General features: G+C 39.4%; 1 protein-coding gene across 1 annotated transcript in view; it reads right to left on the reverse strand.

The window, feature by feature from the left end:
• Positions 1–1,249: 1,249 nt before the first annotated feature.
• PTPRD (protein tyrosine phosphatase receptor type D) overlaps positions 1,250–18,118 on the reverse strand; it is a 409,661-nt gene continuing 392,792 nt past the window's right edge. The window contains exons 25-31 of the mRNA XM_077816430.1: positions 15,670–15,955; positions 15,003–15,181; positions 13,511–13,637; positions 12,326–12,451; positions 7,623–7,777; positions 3,949–4,084; positions 1,250–1,433 (exon numbers count right to left, since the gene is read on the reverse strand). Coding sequence (XP_077672556.1) covers positions 1,365–1,433; positions 3,949–4,084; positions 7,623–7,777; positions 12,326–12,451; positions 13,511–13,637; positions 15,003–15,181; positions 15,670–15,955 — 1,078 coding nt within the window. The 3' untranslated portion in view covers positions 1,250–1,364. The remainder of the gene's footprint in view (positions 1,434–3,948; positions 4,085–7,622; positions 7,778–12,325; positions 12,452–13,510; positions 13,638–15,002; positions 15,182–15,669; positions 15,956–18,118) is intronic.

The raw sequence follows: 18,118 nt of genomic DNA on the forward strand, positions 1-18,118 counted from the left end.
ACCTTTTCCACATGCACACCTCCTATACTTAATAATATGGTTTGTTATTGCACTACAGTGTTACAAATATTGTACTTCATTGGAAGCCTCAACCACATAATGTGTGTGTGTGTCTTTGTGGGACTGTGTGTATATAAATAATCTTTTTTTTGAGTCGGGGTGAGGGTCAAATATCACTGATGTGCATTCCTCATTTCCCTTCTAAACAAAAAGCTATGGACTTCGTAAATGCAGAGATGTTCAAAAAGTACCATATGGGTTGAATGTAGTACTCTGGAAAACTTTCCCATCACCTCAGTAAATCCAAGTCATGGAAGAACTGATGCATCTATATTTATTTGTGTGTGTATATACCTGTCTGTCTGCATATCTGTAGATATATAGAGAGATAGATACAGAAAGAGAATAATAAAGAGAGCGGTGTGTGTGTGTGTTAGTAGCAGCTTTATACTTTGCGCCTCCCTGTTGATTCCAAAAGAAATAAAAAAGCCCCACTTTGATTAACTGATTAAGAGTATTTCTTTAAAAAAAATTAAACCAAACTGTAATATCTAAGAAGAATGTGGTACTGTAGATAAATATAGGACTGCACAAAAATGTGCAAATTTTCAAATGATTTAACATTTCTACAGCAAGATATTACAGATAACAGTTCTACAGCTTCAAAAAATCTACAATTCTGAAACAAAAAATGAACAGTTATGCAACTTTTTTTTTAAATTCACTTCATCAAATAATAAACTCTTGTTAAAAAAAGGAAAAAGTTTACACAGTTAAAAATGAAGCACAGGTCAGCAGTATCTTTACAATACTAAAAAACTAAATCAAGGACTTCCTTTTTAAACATTCCCCCATTTCCCCTAAAGTGTTGTTATAAGCATTATGACGGGAAGGGGTGATGTTGAAGCAAAGAGTCCATTTTGTTTTAAGAAGCCAGGTACCGGCCTTTTAACAAACATCTTGCACTGAATTGCAGTACTCTCAAGATTCATTTTTGCAACAATCATGCAATCCTGAACAAGATGATGGTTCTTTGCAATAATTTCCTCTTCCCTTTAATTTCAACCAAAGTTGAATCCTTGAGGTATCTGTAAATGAGATCCTTCAGACGCCTCACCAGTCAGGATTCTTTTATTATATTTCTGGTTAGGTTATTAAACTGTGAATTCTTGGTCCACCTGGAATAGTTCTTGGGGTTGTGTGTGTGTGTGTGTGTGGTTTTTTTTTTTTTTTTTTTAATATTCCCACTAATTGGTCTTTAGCTAGGAGTTAAGAAGTACTTCTCAAGCACACCGTATGGCTCAGAAGAGGCTCTCTGGATCTTAAAGGGCCTGCAGTAAAAATCCAGGATGGGTCAGGGGGTTTTACGTTGCATAGTGATCAAAGCTGCCCAGATATTCCAGTGCGGCTCGATAGCCAAACTGGTATTGATCCTGGAAGAAAAAGAAAGAGAGAGAGAAAATATAAAAACCTGTTTGTTGTTTTTTCTTTTAATCAGAGGCTCTGTGAATACACTATATCCCACAGAGGCCACAGCAGTTCAGTGATATCCTCCTGCTGACATCAACAGAACACACTGGTTTAAGATACAGTAAACAAAGATGGGTTGAGATGCTCATTGAATGCAATAACATTCTCCTTAGATGGAGCCTGCTTATTTGTGATGTGAATATATATTCATTTACTGAGCGTTCGTTGCTCTGAATGAGTACAAGAGGATTAGCAGAAAGCTTTTTGTCTGAGGGGAGTGCATTAAGATTTACCTTTTGCATTATTTCATACTGTTTGAGACTTGCTAATAAAATGTTCAAATAACATCTCGGTGAATGTGACCAATATGCTAAAACATCATATTCTGGTCTCAGTCCCTCACAGCCCAAGTGTGGTGTGCTGCACACATAAACACAAGGTAAAATAGCAGGTCAGGAAGCACAGGGGGATCCAATCCTGCCTTGTTATATAGTTATCAAATTATTCCTGCCCAGCAGCAGGAATTAGGCGTTCAGAGAGGAATGTGAAGTTAAGAACCTCATTAACATGAGGCAGCTTATACTTCACACCAAGTCTCCTCACACGACCTACATCCGTTTTTATCTCCTGCACCTGAAAGCAAAGGTGTGGAACTGCAGAGGGCTTAAGGTTTACTAACACTCAGTGTTAGTGCTACTCCTAGCACTTCGTCTCATTTGCACACATAAGCAGCAGTCTCTTTATGCTGGAGTGCAACAAACTTGTACACCTCACTTAATGTGAAAGAACAAAAGTTGTTTCTTTAAGCCCTCCAAAATACTGAAGCCGCCTAGGGGACTTGTTCATGCGATGCTATAGTCTTGCAGCTCGAAGGATCTGGGTTTCATTTCACTCAGACCACAACTCAATAGCTTCCATTGGACCAGCAGTCCATATCATAACACACCCACTTTAGTTTATCTAATTTGCCATGATCATTAGTGGCTCCATCCTGCAAGGTACGAGCACTCTGGTCATGATCCTGCAAAGTACTTAAGCACATGATTAACTTTAAGCATAGGAATAGCCTAACTGATTTCAACAGGACTACTCATGAGCTGGATGGGGACCAGAGTGCTCTGCATCTTGCAGGATTGAGCCCTAGACTTCTGTTCTTTTCCGGGTGAAATTAACACAGCACATGGGAGATTTCTACTTTCAGTCTGCAGTGGGAAAACATCATCCACAAGTAAGCTAAAGTAGAAAGCGGGAAAGTATGTACGTTGCACAGCCCAGCATTGTATTTATGTGGACTCCACAAAAGCTTATTTTTCTATATGCCAGATTTGTTTCCAGGAACCAATGGGACAGAAAGTAGATATTTTTCAATTTGCTTAGATGTACATTTTCTACAGCAATAATGGTAATGGAAAATAAATGGAGTTTACTCTTCCATTTTGTCTCAGTGAGTTACTTGGCTAAGTGATAAAACTTTAAAAATGGTCTAATTTCATTTAAGGAGTACGTGCGCATGCGTAAAACACTAAGAGTAGGGCTGTCTAATTTTTACTGAACAAATGTCATTTTCTTAGAGCAAAATGGCAAAGTGCAGGGATCAATATTAAATTTCAAATCATAAACATTTTAATGGTCAGTATCAGCCACCCAAGTCTGTAGAAGGTCCTACAAATGCTTTTCCTCGCCCCTTCTCCCTTTTTTTATGGGTATGATCTGTTGGCTTAGAACTGAGAGTCAGAGGCTCCAATTCACGACATTCAGCATGTGTTTAACTTAAGTAGTACTTAAGTACATGATTAAAGTTAAGCATGTGCTTAAGTGTTCTTTATGAATTGGGATGATTCCTGAATCAGGGGCCAAGAACAGGCTGGCTGTCCGTGCCCAAGACCTCTCCCTCACCAGACTGCAGAACTCTCACTGACAGTGAGATCACTAACTTTATAGTGTCCCACGGCAAAAGTTGTAATGTAGAGGGGTTTTTTTTCCACAGGGATGTAATGCTTTCATGACAAACAGTCAAATTTGTGTTTATATGAAGTCTGGACAACCATGAAAACACTATAGCCTCAGTTTCAAGCCACAGGACACATTCTGCCCTCCGAATGAACAGAAGCCAACAGGGTACACCCACAGGCCAAACTTTGCTCCCTGATTATGAATATAGATTACTAGCATGAAGGAAAAATTCAAAACGACATGGGCAATGTTTCCATCTCAAGTTTCTTCTAGAAAATATCTTATTCAGTCACCACTAAAATGGACATTTCCCAGACTGTGGTATTCCCTATCCACAGAATGGGAAATAGCCTAAATGCACTGCATAGGCTACATACACAGCTACAGTACTTAAGAAGGGAAAGTAAATTGTATACCTCCTACACAAATTCCTGGCTCACTCCCACCATCTGCCATTCCTAACATTGCATCCGTCAAGCCACCTACCCTGACCCGGTCAGTGCATACGCATGTTATTCTTCTCACCTCTGTCTGTACCATGGCTGGTCGTTGTGTCCTTAACATTTTGACTGTCTGGAAGATATCTACAACACCTTCATATCTCATTCTTTCCAACACAATGCTCAGGGTTATGAATACTCCAGTCCTCCCAACACCTGCACTGTTGCAATAAAAAAGGAATGTTAATTGACAGTTAAAATGTTGAAAGAATTGGCTGATTATTTAGCTGTGGATACGATACACCATATGTATATGGTCATCTACATGGAAAAAAGCTCTATAAGCAAAACTTCTGTGTGGAAATTATACACATTGACGAAGTGACCGTTCTCTGGCAAAGTCAAATTTGTACTAATGTACTTCCAATGAAAGTTGGATAGTCAGGAAGCATTTTAAGTGATTTTTTTTGTGACCAAGAATGTATAATGGTCAGTGTGTGGTAGGGGAAAATGGGAGGGTTCACCGGCCTGCCAATAGTCTAACTGGAAATAAAAAAAGAAATGGAAGCCAGAATTTAGCCTTCCTCTCTGTCCTTATCTCAACTTGTTTAGGTCCTGTTACATATGGTATGTTTGATTATTCCCTGTTCTGAGACCCTTGAAATATGCAGGGGTAAGTTAGGGCCAGAGCACCAGCCTTATCTTTCAGTTTCTTTCTTTTTATAGTTTTATGGAGAACTTAATATAATTTTCAATATTCACACACACAATGTAATATAAATATGGTGTGTGTGAAAAAATATAACTTTTATTGAAGAGGAATATTAATATGTTTCCTCTTCACATACAACAAATCTGAGACCCGAAGCAGAACCAGCTGGCTCTTTTAAACAAGTCTGATTGTTTCCAGACCTAGTATTTTTCAACTCCTTATTACTTGAAGGCAACTATGTAGAACTTTTTCAACCAGCAAGAGGAGAGAATTAATTCATACTGTTGTGCTCTTGAGAAGCAAGAAAGCACCTGGAGAGTTAGTAAATGAGGAGGACACTGAATAATACAAAAAATCTCCACATGTGCAGAACCTAATTAAGCAGCAAGTGTAACGCTGGGGTAAAGTCTGCAGAAAATGGATAGATTCATTTACTGTGGGCTGAAGCTGGCATGCATATTGAAACAGGGTGGCATCTTTTCACCAAAGGATGTTTAGGGTTTCTAAAGAGTCATAACAGTGATGTAAGTCCAAGTACATGACACCTCCACATTAGCGTTTACAGACCTATCTCAGACAATCAGGCTCAAGCAAAGTGGTGAGTTCAGCTCTGCTACGACAGTCTATAAAAGGGCTAGCCATGTTGTTCATAGAGTCCTCTGTTTAGTAAAAGTCACAGGGACTTTGGCAGAGTTCCATTACCCAGATAATTCCTCAGGGTTGGGAAGGATGCTTTTCATTAGGGGCATGCAGTCGAGTTTTAACAGTTAGGGAAGGGGCTCGTAAGTGTTTTATAAGTGAGGAGGAGGCAGGGGGAGGAGTTTATCTTTAAAGGGTTGTGTGTGTTAGGATCGGCCACAGGGTGGGTAAAATCTTGGATATCTGCTGAGAGGGGATGCTGACAAAGAAAGGGTCACATCAAATCAGTGGCAACTAAGCTGGCACATACCTAGGTCTGGTCCTAGCGGACACTGTTTCTACTGAGCCTTAGATTTCAGGAAAAGCCCTTTGCTGACCTAACTACTTTTTAATTAACTGCCTAATGAGGTTAGAAAGTTTTAAATAGTAAAACACATGGATTTGTTTGTAAAATTCCTAGAGAAGGAAAAATCACTCAATGTCAGAGTGGTTTACTGTAATATAGGTAAGTAAACCACATATAGATGAGAGAAAAATTACAGGGAACCAGGGAGTAGGAAGTTCAGAGGGTGAGGAATTTCCCTGGTTTCTCCCTTTACAAATAAATCCCTTGAAAACAGGTCAGAATACAGCTCATAAGCAATTTTTATAAGAGGGCTGCAGGGGTGAGACTGAACTATGTAGCAGTGAAGAGTTTGCAAAGAGCCTGAAGCAATAGCTTTGAAGGGGGTTTGAACTACTCCCATTCATAAGCACAAGATCTAGATTCTGAAAGATCCTAACAATGACAATTTAGAGGTCAGAAATGTTAACTGCTGCTAAGGAGTCCAAGAACAAAGAGGTCTGATCTTACTGGGCCCGGTCCTGTTCCCACTGAAGTCAACGGTGCAACTCCCACTGACTTACAGTGGTGCAGCATCTAGCTCATAATGATATTCATAATTTATTGTGAGTAGCATCTCATTTCAAAATCATGTGTGGGCAGAGCTTGGAAAGAACTTAAAAGGGCCACCATTTTTTTTTCATCTGAGCCCACATAAAGGGCCAAACAGTGCCCACCACTCCCTTGGCACATACATTCCTAAAGGTAGCTACGGTGGGACAGGTTTCATTTGTGCAAGATAATTCATTAGCCCCTATGCACCACTTAACTGTCCTCTCCAGTGCCTTTCTTCTTAGCAATATGTAGTGGATATTTAGGGACAAGGCAAAGGAAGGGTTTAGATGGTCCAGCAGATCCACAATTAAACTTAAACTTCCACTATTAAACTTAAACTTCCTATTTACGGAAGTTCAGAGGCCCCAGCTGCTACGAAAATCCCCAGAGCAGTAGAGCAATTGTGCATCCAGTCTTCACCAAGGGCTGTTGCTGGATTTGGCAGGGCTAGGATATTTCCCTTTCAGTCCTTGTTTATATATACCCTCTACCAAACCTCTATTTGGCCTTTGCATGGGAGAAAAGGGCATCATTCAGCCCACAGAAAGAAACTTGCAGCTGTATCAATTGCCCTCACTATATAAACAATTTAAACTATCAAAAATACACTTTAATGTTGCAAAATTAATTTCTAAAATCCTAATGGAATTATAGAAAGCAATTTATTAAGTAAGATATCAAAGATAAATATATTATCTTTAACCATCTACTAGAGACTTTAGACTATTGTAACCAAAGCAAGTTGGGTTAAATAATAATTACCCGCCCCGCCCAGGATTATTTCTATGGGCCTGATCCTGAAAGCTGTTGTCATCCTCAACACACTTATAAAAGGAACTGAGGGTATTCAGCACCTCCTCAGAGGGTAGGCTCTACATTCTGAGCTTTTCGCTGATCAGTCAAAAAACACTGACTTTACTGTGGACATAGTCTCTGAATGCGATGGTTACTATTAGACTGGATTGCCTAATGTAGCAACCATTTTTCTTTGGCCTATTTTGATTATCATACCCAGCCTGCTACTCAAGGACATCTAGCATGTTTACCGGTAATGATCACCATCACCGTAATGACCTCACTGCTAATTACTATTGAAAACACAATCAGGTACATCACTCTATAGTAAGGCATTTTCCACAGTGCACAGAATGCAGTATAGACCAGGGTTGTTTTTATCCTGTGGCAAAGATAATTTGTAAGGAAAAAAATCACATTTGCTCTTATTTGAGGGGCACCTTTAGTGTCAGAATGGGATTTCACCACAAAATACCTCCAACATTACTGAAATATAGGGGATAAAAGGGATTTGCATTGGATTGTTTTATTATATTTCTGATAGCTGGTCTGGGAAGTCATTCCGTTCATCTCTACACTTTCACACCAATAAGCTACCCCCTAAAGTCAACTTTGAAACTTAAAATATCTTCTTAATCAAGAAAAACAATCAATCTGCTTGAGGTTTTTTACTTACCTACAATGAACAGAGATTGGTCCATCCTGACCAAACTGCTCTTTTGTTTTATGAACTTGGCCTATGAAGTCAATAAATCCTTCTCCAGACTTTGGCACTCCTTGTTCTGGCCAGTCAGTGAACTGGAATTGCCTCACTGTTCGGGACTGGCCATCCTTTAATGAAAGACATACACAGTATACCACAAAAGAATGTTCCAGGAGTTGAAAGTCAGTCAGTCAGCAAACCAGAACAGCAATTATGTAAAATATACATTGGGAGGGGAAAAATATGCAAAGAGCAAAGATGGCTAAGATCACATTTACGAAGATGCTTCCAATCACAATGCTGATGAGCTTGTGTTTTTCCTCTTGTTTTGCAGTTATACCACATTGACATAAAAGGGCAATTTCATTAACCACGACAATGCTCAAATTACTCTTAGCATTGGCTAGGATTTTATCTGACATTTAGATCCTGGAAGAAGAGAGTTTGAGGACAACGAAGTTGGGAGCTAGTTAATTGGTGGGATTTTTTTTTAATTAAATGCTTGTGACAAGTGCTGGATTTATAGCCCACAAGACTCAAATCCTCTCTTTATCTGGGGAAGCTCTATTGTCTGTGTTACGCAGGAAGTCAGATTAGATGATCACAATGGTCCCCTCTGTCCTTGGAATCTATGAAAACAGGTACAGCACGGCCAGCGTCAGCGCAAGCTTCCCCATACTATCTGGCCAATATGCTTCAACCTTTGCTTGGCTGGGCTATCTCTACAGGCAAGAAGGTAGTTCATTCCCATTCAGTCCTTGCCTTCTCTGTTAAGACTGCCACTAAGAATGCCGGTTGTGATAGTGTTCTTTTGTGATGTGGACATCTGTCTATTAGGAGCCAGACTGAGACCACCAACTCATTTCACATACACTAAACATCCACTGATTCACAATGATTATCAGTCGCTAGCAACTTGGACTGGACTTAAACTAATGACCCAATAGATGGAAGATTCCATCTCTCATTACAAATCTACAGGAGCTATCCATGCCTCTGTGGTTATTTTCTTAAATGAAGATTAGCGTTATTGCTTATTAAAGTTGCATAATACTGTAGCATTCTTACTTCTGGAATAAAGCCATAAATCAACTGGCAAGAGGTGCTCTAGCAACAGAATGGCTCACATTCTCTGCCTCCCAATCTCCCAAATCAAACAAACAAGCGAAAGGAAAACCTCCTATGTGACACTTTGGCAACATCTTACATATCACAGGTGCCAACTTGGTCATTTCCCAGAGATGCTCGATACCTGCTCTGCCCCAGGTCCCACCCTCCATTCCACCGTTTCCCCCAAGGCTCCACCCACCCTGGCTCCGCCCCATCCCATTCCACTCCTTCCCCCAAGCATGCCCCGCCCTCCTCCCCCGAGCACCTCCTGAACGCCACTGAACAGCTGATCACGGCGAGCGGGAGGTGCTGGGAGGGAAGGGGAGGAGCTGATCGGCAGGGCCACCAGTGGGTGCTGAGCATCCACTATTTTTTCCCTGTGGGTGCCGCAGCCGTGGAGTAGCACCCATGGGGTTGGTGCCTATGCTATATATCAATTAACAAGGGAGACAGCAGTCCTTTAGTGTTCCTGTGCTTAGGGAGCATCTACAGGACCAACACTATCTTTAAATTTAAGACAAAAGTTTGCTCAGGCAGCATCTGGAAAGATCACTAACTTCTTTCTCTATATTGTGAAACATATTTGTCAGTAAAGGTTTGACTTTAAAGGGGCCTGTCTGGGACAGGAGTCTGTAAAACCTGTTTCTATCCTGCTTTAACAGCAACTAACAGAACTTACGTGTTATTTAATGATTATACCATAGTTTATAAAGTCACTCTGATTATTTTAGACTAGCATGAAAGTAGATTGGGAAAGGATCTACAATCTCTTACACTATGTTCCCCATGCTGCTGGCATAATAAATGGGGTGGACTTCTTTTAGTGAGATATCTCTCCCTATAGCAGTCAAGTTCCAAGTGTAAAACTGTATTAAAATCTTTATTTAAAAATATTTGTAACAGTTTACATAGACAGAGTGAAAAGGGCTGTTTTCAACACTTGAACTTTCTGATTGCTGTGCTCAGCAAAAGAGGCCCAGGTTTCTTTTAATGTGTAACCCTATTGACTGGCTGACCATATGGACTTCCATTTTGCCTCTGACCAGGGCTATTTAACTGCCTTTTGATGAGCTTATAGAGTATAAAGCTCTCTTATAGATATCACTAATAGGCTAGTGCTGCATGAAACTGCCCCAGTTTGACGATCCTCATAGTTTACAGAGACAGTGGGTGTAAAGCAGTTAAGAAATCACAGATTGGAGCAGTTATGGAGGTTACCTGAACTTTATGACAGTTCACTGTGCAATACATTAATAACACAGAGCTCCATATCAAATCCTGCTTTGACACCTACAAAAGCAGCATACCAGACCATTAATGATATTATCAAGTTACAAAAGACTTTACACCTCAAAGGGACGAAGAATAGTAACAACAATAAAGTGTCTATTTTGCTCTGGATATGCCAGTGATTTAGTTACATAAATTCCATTATCGTTAGCGTAAATTAGTGATGTAAGCACTCCATACAATGAGAAAAGGTCTGATTTTAGTATGTGCTGAGCACCCACAGCTTTCAGTGAAGTCCGTGGGAGCTGCAGGTTCTCATCACCTTTGGATAATCAGACCATATACCTCTCTAAGACTGTCAGTCAGTCAGTTAACACAACTGGAATCATTAGGGCAGCACTGTCTTCAAAACTAGGGAAACATTAACATTAAGGGACTGTGAGGCAGCACAACAGTATTGGTGAGGCATACTCATCACAAGTTAAAGCAATTAACTTTTTAGCAGGTGTGTTAATACTAAGGCCAGGCAAACTATTTGTGGCAAATAAGTTATTTGATAACTTTTGCCCTTTTATCAATTTGCAAACTATCCACTAATTTTTACAAACAATGTGTTTGTTAACTCGAAACTCTTTGATGAATACCATGTGAATGCATTTTATCCTAGGGATTGTTTGCGAACGATCCTCTTCAACTACATCTTTGACTCTTTGCTATTCACTGTCTGTAATGTGTGACTGGTCACCCGGCACTTGCATATATTTCAATTTAGAAGGAACAGAATGACTTAACTATCTACAAAGGGGGTCACCAATGTGGTATGGAAATTGGCTTTCATGACTGTATGATTGTCTTTGTTTACAAGTGTGGTTGAAAACTGCTGCTATGAGCCACTTCTTTTCTGGCACTGTTTCATAGAGATGGGTCAGAAGAAAAATCATTTATATGAACCTCACTCTATTTTGGTAGTTCACATAAAGTGATAACCAATCCAAACTGTGCCTGTTTTTGTCTTTGCAAAGTCAAATTCCAGCCTCTTTGGCCCAATACTAGTCTTAATGTTCCCTGTGGTTAGTGAAAATGCCAACTGTTTCAAGCTAGCTAACTGTTTCGAGTGTCTAATCTACCTTTATCTGTAGCCTACGTTAGCATCAGCAACCTAGTCATAGTAATAGAAGGAAATCACAGATTCACCAATTATAAGGCCAGAAGGGACCAGTATGATCATTTAGCCTGACCTCCTGTATAACAAAGGCCATAGGACAGCCCTGAAATAATTCCTGCTTGATCTAGAGCATATCTTTTAGAAAAACAGCCAATCTTGATTTAAAAATTGAAAATAAGAGAGAACCCACCACAACCTTGGTAAGCCATTCCATTGGTTAATTAACCCCACTGTTAGAATTTTTCACATTATTTCTATTCTACATTTGTCTAGCTTCAACTTCCAGCCATTGCATCGTGTTATACCTATCTCTTCTGGATTGAAGAGCCCATTATCAAAGATTGGTTCCCTATATATGTAACGTCTAATTTCTTAGGTATGGATCTGGAGCTCCAAGTGACTTTTATTCCTTGAAAGTACAGCATCCTGCTATGTTGCTGCAATCAACACTATTGCTACAGTGCTTCCAAAAATGGAGCAGGGTAGGGGTTTCCCTACCATGCAATGTGAAGTGTTAGAAACCACAGTATGAGAATTGTCAAAGATATTCCTATAAAAATAAATTTATATACAGTTAATCTTCCATCAGTGCTGAACCTTGGACTCAGCAGTCCAGATAAGAAATGTATAATGGAAATTAGCAAACCAGGGTCATGGCTGTATAGCTCTTCTCTGCAGACACATTAGAACGCTAAAGAGTAAGCTATGCCGAGAATCAATTTATATTGTGCAAAGCTTGTCAACTTTTCTTAAGAATGCTATTTGCTCTGCAGTTTTTAAATTGCAGCATATTAACCTTCAAGCATGCACGACCTAAAGGGCTGTGCAGAAGAACAACATATTTACAGCCTTAAGTGATGAAAATTCCAAAAAAGTATCAAGCAGGGACTGGAGAGGGAAATGAACGGGAACATGGCCTTCTAATCAGCTAATGCTTTTCAGCACGAATACATATACAGAACTTTTCAAAAGTTGTGCTGCCCAGATGTTATGTTTGAATTACAGCCAGTTGTTCTCTTAAAAGGTTGCTATTATCTTTCCCTTCTCTTTGGCTATTGCTTAGGCCTGGGAATCAAGAATGTCCCTAAGGCATTGCTTATAAAAAAGAAAAGGGAAGATACTGGTCTCCTTTTAAACATATAGAAAACAGAATTATGTTGCGCTAACTTACCCTGGCATCTGTGACCTTGAATTCCCTTAGGATATATTGTGGCATGTTGTACTCTGCCATGGGATCCACCACAAAGTACTGATATCTGGCTGAACGCTCTGCTGGCCAATACTGGTGGCATTTTTCCTATTTAAAAAAAAAGTCCAGTCACTGTGGATTGTTATCATCATATAGCAAATTCAGTGCTCACGAAGAATGCCATTACTTACAGAACTAAAACCTAAATTCTTCTATTTGTCCATAAAATAGGTACAGCCCTGGCATGTGTCATTGCCAGTATCTCCGAACTGCCCTGCCAGCGGGCCGTGGCATCAGTCACAATGCTGAAAAACTTTTTTGTGCCACCAACTTTCAACACTGTGAAGAAGGGCTGCTGCTGCCATCTGGGGCTTTAGTATCAGTTTTGATGGCAGTCTCATTGGTGTGGCTTGACACCTGCCCACTATGAACTAGACCTAGATCAGCCGCTAGCTTTTTTTTTTTTAATTTTAACTACTCTGTTTCTTATATTTTCTAAGAAATAAAAATTTCTGCAAAGGAATGAAAAAGTTTTCTTCAGGCCTCCAGTTCACAGGTCCACAATGAACTCAACATATAGCTTCTGAACTGCTCCCTGCACACCAGTTAAATTGTTATTTATCAAAAATGATCGCATAGTGCCTCGAAATATGCAAATCTTGGTGATTTCAGTTCATAAGGGTACCCAAATCTTAAAACCCTTTTTACTTTCCTTCCCTTCATTTGCCTCAAGCACTCCTTGGCCTCATCTGAGGAGCTAGCCTTTTATATCTCTTATCTCTGCACCATCTAGTCTTCCAAATATAAAGCCTGATTCTGATATCACTTACCAGACACCAAGTTTATTATAGTGGTACAATTCTACAATTTCTGTAAACTAGTTCACTCCTTCTATTATACCAAGAGGAAGCTTAAAGAGATTCAACACCGTAAACAAGCTGCTGAATCTGCAAAGGTCAGCATAATCAGTACACAGGAAATGTTGGGACGTAAGGAAACCCAGAAATGGAACAGCTAAGACTTTTAGCCTCTCCTATGACAATTTAATTTTATCGTTCAACATGATCACTGATCTTAATCACTGCTCTTTACTTTTTGGAGATTTTACAGGAAGGTGTGAATTCTCCTAAAGAAACAAAGTTTAAAGGCTATTAAAACAATACTCACTCTGCCCATTTCTCGAAGTTTAGTAAGCATGACTACGATTGTGGAGTTATGCTCCCAGAGCATCCTCCAGAAATCTTCAGTTGTCTCTGCCAAAGGTCCCTGCGTAGCTATGTAGGCTTTTTGTTGCCTACATCAAAAACAAGGGAAAAACCCCAAAGTGATGACACTCAGATGCTCTCTGTTTATATGTAAACATTATATTGAGACACAGTTATAGGAAAAGTAAGGAAAAGATATATATATTTAATGGTAAGCACGTTAAAAACCTATTAAGATTGTTTAATCAAACAATGGCATTTTTTATTTTTAGAACTTTGTGAAGGAAATTGCTCTGTTAATATTATGATGTATGTCTTTATCATTATTATTTAAATTTTAATGCAACTCTAATAGCTCAATTTTGTGTGTCATAAAAAGCACTTAAGAAACACTTAGTTGTGGCTTCTTCATTTTGTAGAAATGACTGTCGTACAATCTATTAGGTTTATGAATTATAGCACCACGCAGCTTCTTTATTAACTCATTCAATAGCTTAATGCCTCCAGCAAAAGTGGGGAGGGTGCAGAGGCTCAAAAAACCCCTAAGAGTCATGTGGGCTGCCACATGTGGTCTTAATATTCCCCTAACTAATGGCTATACTTTTCCTTCCACAGGTGGAGGGCACCAAACTGCCAGAATCTGCAGTGGGGGAGTGGTGCTCAGAAGGGGAAGCAATGATTCTGACACATGCTTCCTTTGCTGCCTGATCTCACAGGAACCCCTCTGGCTCCAGGAAGATTTAAGGACGGAGAGAAAAAGAAGCCACTCTCTGTAGCATGCTGACTCAGTGGATAATCAAACATATCAGAGTGGAAGTTAATACTACTCCTAGCAGCATTAGCATTTACTGCATCCCCTTCATGGCTTGTGCAATGAAGCCACTGGATTAATCAGCCAGTGGCAGCTGGCTCCTGAGGAAACATGTTGTAACGGTGGTAGCTGTGGGAAGGGTTTGGAAACTGTGTGTGGGTAATAGCTGCTTTGGTGCAAGGCCATGGCCTCAATGGGTTCACAACAAGATCCACAAAGATCTCAGGATATCTGCTGCTTTAGGGGGATAAATCCCCTGTCTTTTCTTTCCCTGCCTCTCTTAATGGAACAATCAGGAAGAAATTGAGGTCCCAATTTAACTATGTGTTTAAGCAGAAGACTAACCTAGCACATAAGCAATCTTTGACTTATCAGTACTCCTGTGCTTGAAGTTAGGCATGATTATTAAAACAGAGTTCTCCCCAAAAATAGTTTTTCCTGCACAGTGAGGTGCATAGAAGTGAGGAAATAGTTCAGAGTCTATTATTCATTCATTAAAAATGAAAACCAACATGGAATGGTGTCATGTATACAAACAGTGCTGTCCTGAATTTTGTTGCAATTTATTATCATTATATACATGTATATGTAAACTTTGTAAAGTTTTAAACAGTTCCCATCACAACACACCAACATTTAGTACCTGTATCCATCAATAAAACTGGCATTGATATAATCAGAGCCTTCTACTCCTCGGATCGGCTGCAAACATACCCTCGTTGATTCATATGGCATAATATTAACAAGGCGATTTTTGAATTTATTACATGGAAGATTGGCACTGATGAATCTTGAAGTATGAGCTTTAGAGCTAGCTAGACGCTGTTGAACAGAGAAAAATAAATTGAGGAAAAAATATGACAAAACCCAACAATTTCAGTGTCTGATTTCTGATTTGATTATCTCTTTTTTGGCTGATTAAAAATTCCTTTAATTTTAAATGGTTATTTTCCTACATTCTAATTGTACTAACTAGATGTTTACAATCTCCTTTTTAATACCATGTTATATCTTTAACATTCTAGCTATACTTATGAAAAAAATTAGAAATATTAAATGATGTCATGAACATGAATACCAATCTTTTCTAACAATAAAGTAAAAGCTCCATGGAAGATCCTTGTCTGGATACTAATCAGGGTTAAAAACTTCTGTAAAAAATGTAAGCTTCTTTTTCAAAATACCAGCCCATAACTGTGAAATTCTAGCCTCAAGAAAGAGCCTGAAGTTCCTGGGAACAACTAGTGTAGGATTTGGCACCACAAAATATTTACCCCAATACATTTTTATCTCTCCATTGCATACAGTACCTTAAATTCCAGTTCCATTCCTGTGACATTCTCTCCTGTTTCTATCTGTGTCAGCTTCTGAATATATGCATACAGATTTCTGGCTGGCACTTCGGTATTTCCACATGTCACTGCTTCCAGCAGTGCATCATGGATAAAGATGTATTGGTCCTCCGTTTGAACCATGTAATTCCTCTGGGCTCTCATTAGAGTTACGTGGCCATAAATATCTACAGTCTTTTCATGCTTTATTCTCTCTAACATGGCATCTATTACAATGAAGCAGCCAGTCCTGCCGACTCCAGCACTAAAACAGAACCAAATATAGGATACAAAAAAGGTGAAGGAAAAGGATGTTTAATTTCACACAATTTGTATATTTTTATGGCATCCACTTCGGATAACTTCAAAGGTTAAGACATGGGAGTGACTCTGGGCTGTTCATTCCTGTATTAATATTAACTCCTGTTACTATAAAGGGCCCTATTGTTGAGAGAGTTGAGCTCCTGCAGCTCCCATGGTAACCAGCTGAAAGCACTGACCACTTTGCCGGAGGCCATCACAGGCTTGGGATCTAAGATGGCAGGAATAAAATAAATAAATACAGAGAAACACCTTCTAGAAACTTTATGTTTCCCCAAAAGGGACAATAATCACAGGTTATATGTTTTTAAGGGCATTGTCCAATTATGTAAAGAATTCAGGCTTTATTTTATAATGCTACATTATTTGCAAGTCATCTCTCTTTATTTCATTAAGAAGAGAGTCATTTGTTAGTAAAACTGAATGTTATATATAGTGTGCCCAACCCTTAGGTCTATCAAAGCTACTCTTGTAGGTAAACTTTATGCCACTTAGTCTCTGATCCTGGGGTTGGATCTTGATGCAGTTTGCACTAGCCTCAACCCCTTCACCCAGCCAGGCCACCAACATGACCATTTCACCGGGTGCTGTGAGTTGGGGGGTAGAACTGGCTATATGCCAGTTCTACACCACTATGCTGGGGAAATCATTAGCAGGTCATTTATAAATCTCCTTTGCATCTCCAGAGAAGTACAAAACAGACCAGATGGGGGCCAGTATCTAGCCCTATTGCTAGATAGATATAGTTATATATAATTATTAATTTAAAGGGACTAGATGATACAACTAAAATCAGGCTTAAATAAATGCAGTTAGAGTCAAGTCTGAGTTTGTGATATTCACCATACAGGATCTGAAAATCTCCTGCTCTGGGGAGCTCATTTTACAAGGTGCTAAGCACTTCATGAGAGGTTCTAAGTGACCGCAACTTCCATTTCTTCAATGGGAGCTGGGGTGTTTCTGCACCACACAAGCTCCGGTTTCATTTCAAAGCCACGAAGTCAAAACTGCCTAGTTCCTGCATAGCAAGTGATTAACTGTGAGTTTCACTGAAGTAGAAAGTGGTTTGTTTGTTTGTTTTTGTTTTAGGATGTGGTGGTAGATTGTGAGGAGAAGTCTAGGGTACAGAGAGAGTTTTGGTAAAGGCAGATAAGACCTCCCACATGAAATATTAAGTCCAGTGAAAGAACTAAATCCAGCTCAGCAGTAGATCCATTTAATAATAGTTTGGTTTATGAACCCTGCTGTCAAAAATGTACCAAATTTTAGGGCTTTTAATTCTTTAAATCACCTTGTCTTTAGCCAAAGTGTCCAGTATTATATTTTATATATTGGTTACCATATTATGACTCTAGTGGCAATTGGGGGAGGGAAGAGAATTTAAAGCTCATATCTTGATATTGATATTACTCAGAGGACTTCTTCTGATACCTTACTAGTGGCCATACATAGTCCATTGCATGGCAGTAGTTATAAACAGATCCAAAGAACCCACTGAGAAAGTATGAAAGAGAAAAGGAAGAGCATACGGTCAGAAAGCATCATCCTCAGAACTGCAGACAATTTTGTTTATTAAATAGGGTTAACATTCCGTGAGGCTCAATTACTGAAGCCTAGAGGGAAATTACTTACCAGAAAGTTTTTTTTGGTGAAAGTAGTAGATATAATAGATCAAATTTTTCAAAAGGATGATTGCCTTTTGTAGGCACAATTGATACCTACAATACATGGACCCTCGGTTCAACTATGTGACCAAATTTTGGTATTATGACTCCAGCTATATGACTATAGAAGAAAATTACATAGAGGTGTACATTGTACCTGTAAATTCATTTCTGTGGGCTCAGATTATTCCTGTGAAAAGGAATGCTAGGCCTAGGCCCTTTGAAGATTTATCCTAATAACCCTATATTCTTACTTCTAAGCCGCAGGCACGAGATTCAGAAGGGAGCACGGCAAACAAGAATCTATAACCCTCCAGAGACTCAAAAAAAGGAACACTGTAGCAGTGAGACTTAGAGCTCTAGTCAAATGCTTCAGGCTCCTGGGGCCCACTATGGGGCCTAGGGTTGCCAGCCCTCCAGGATTGTCCTGGAGTCTCCAGTAA

Source organism: Eretmochelys imbricata, chromosome 5 (genome assembly GCF_965152235.1).
Source record: "Eretmochelys imbricata isolate rEreImb1 chromosome 5, rEreImb1.hap1, whole genome shotgun sequence".
NCBI classification, from domain to species: Eukaryota; Metazoa; Chordata; order Testudines; family Cheloniidae; genus Eretmochelys; species Eretmochelys imbricata.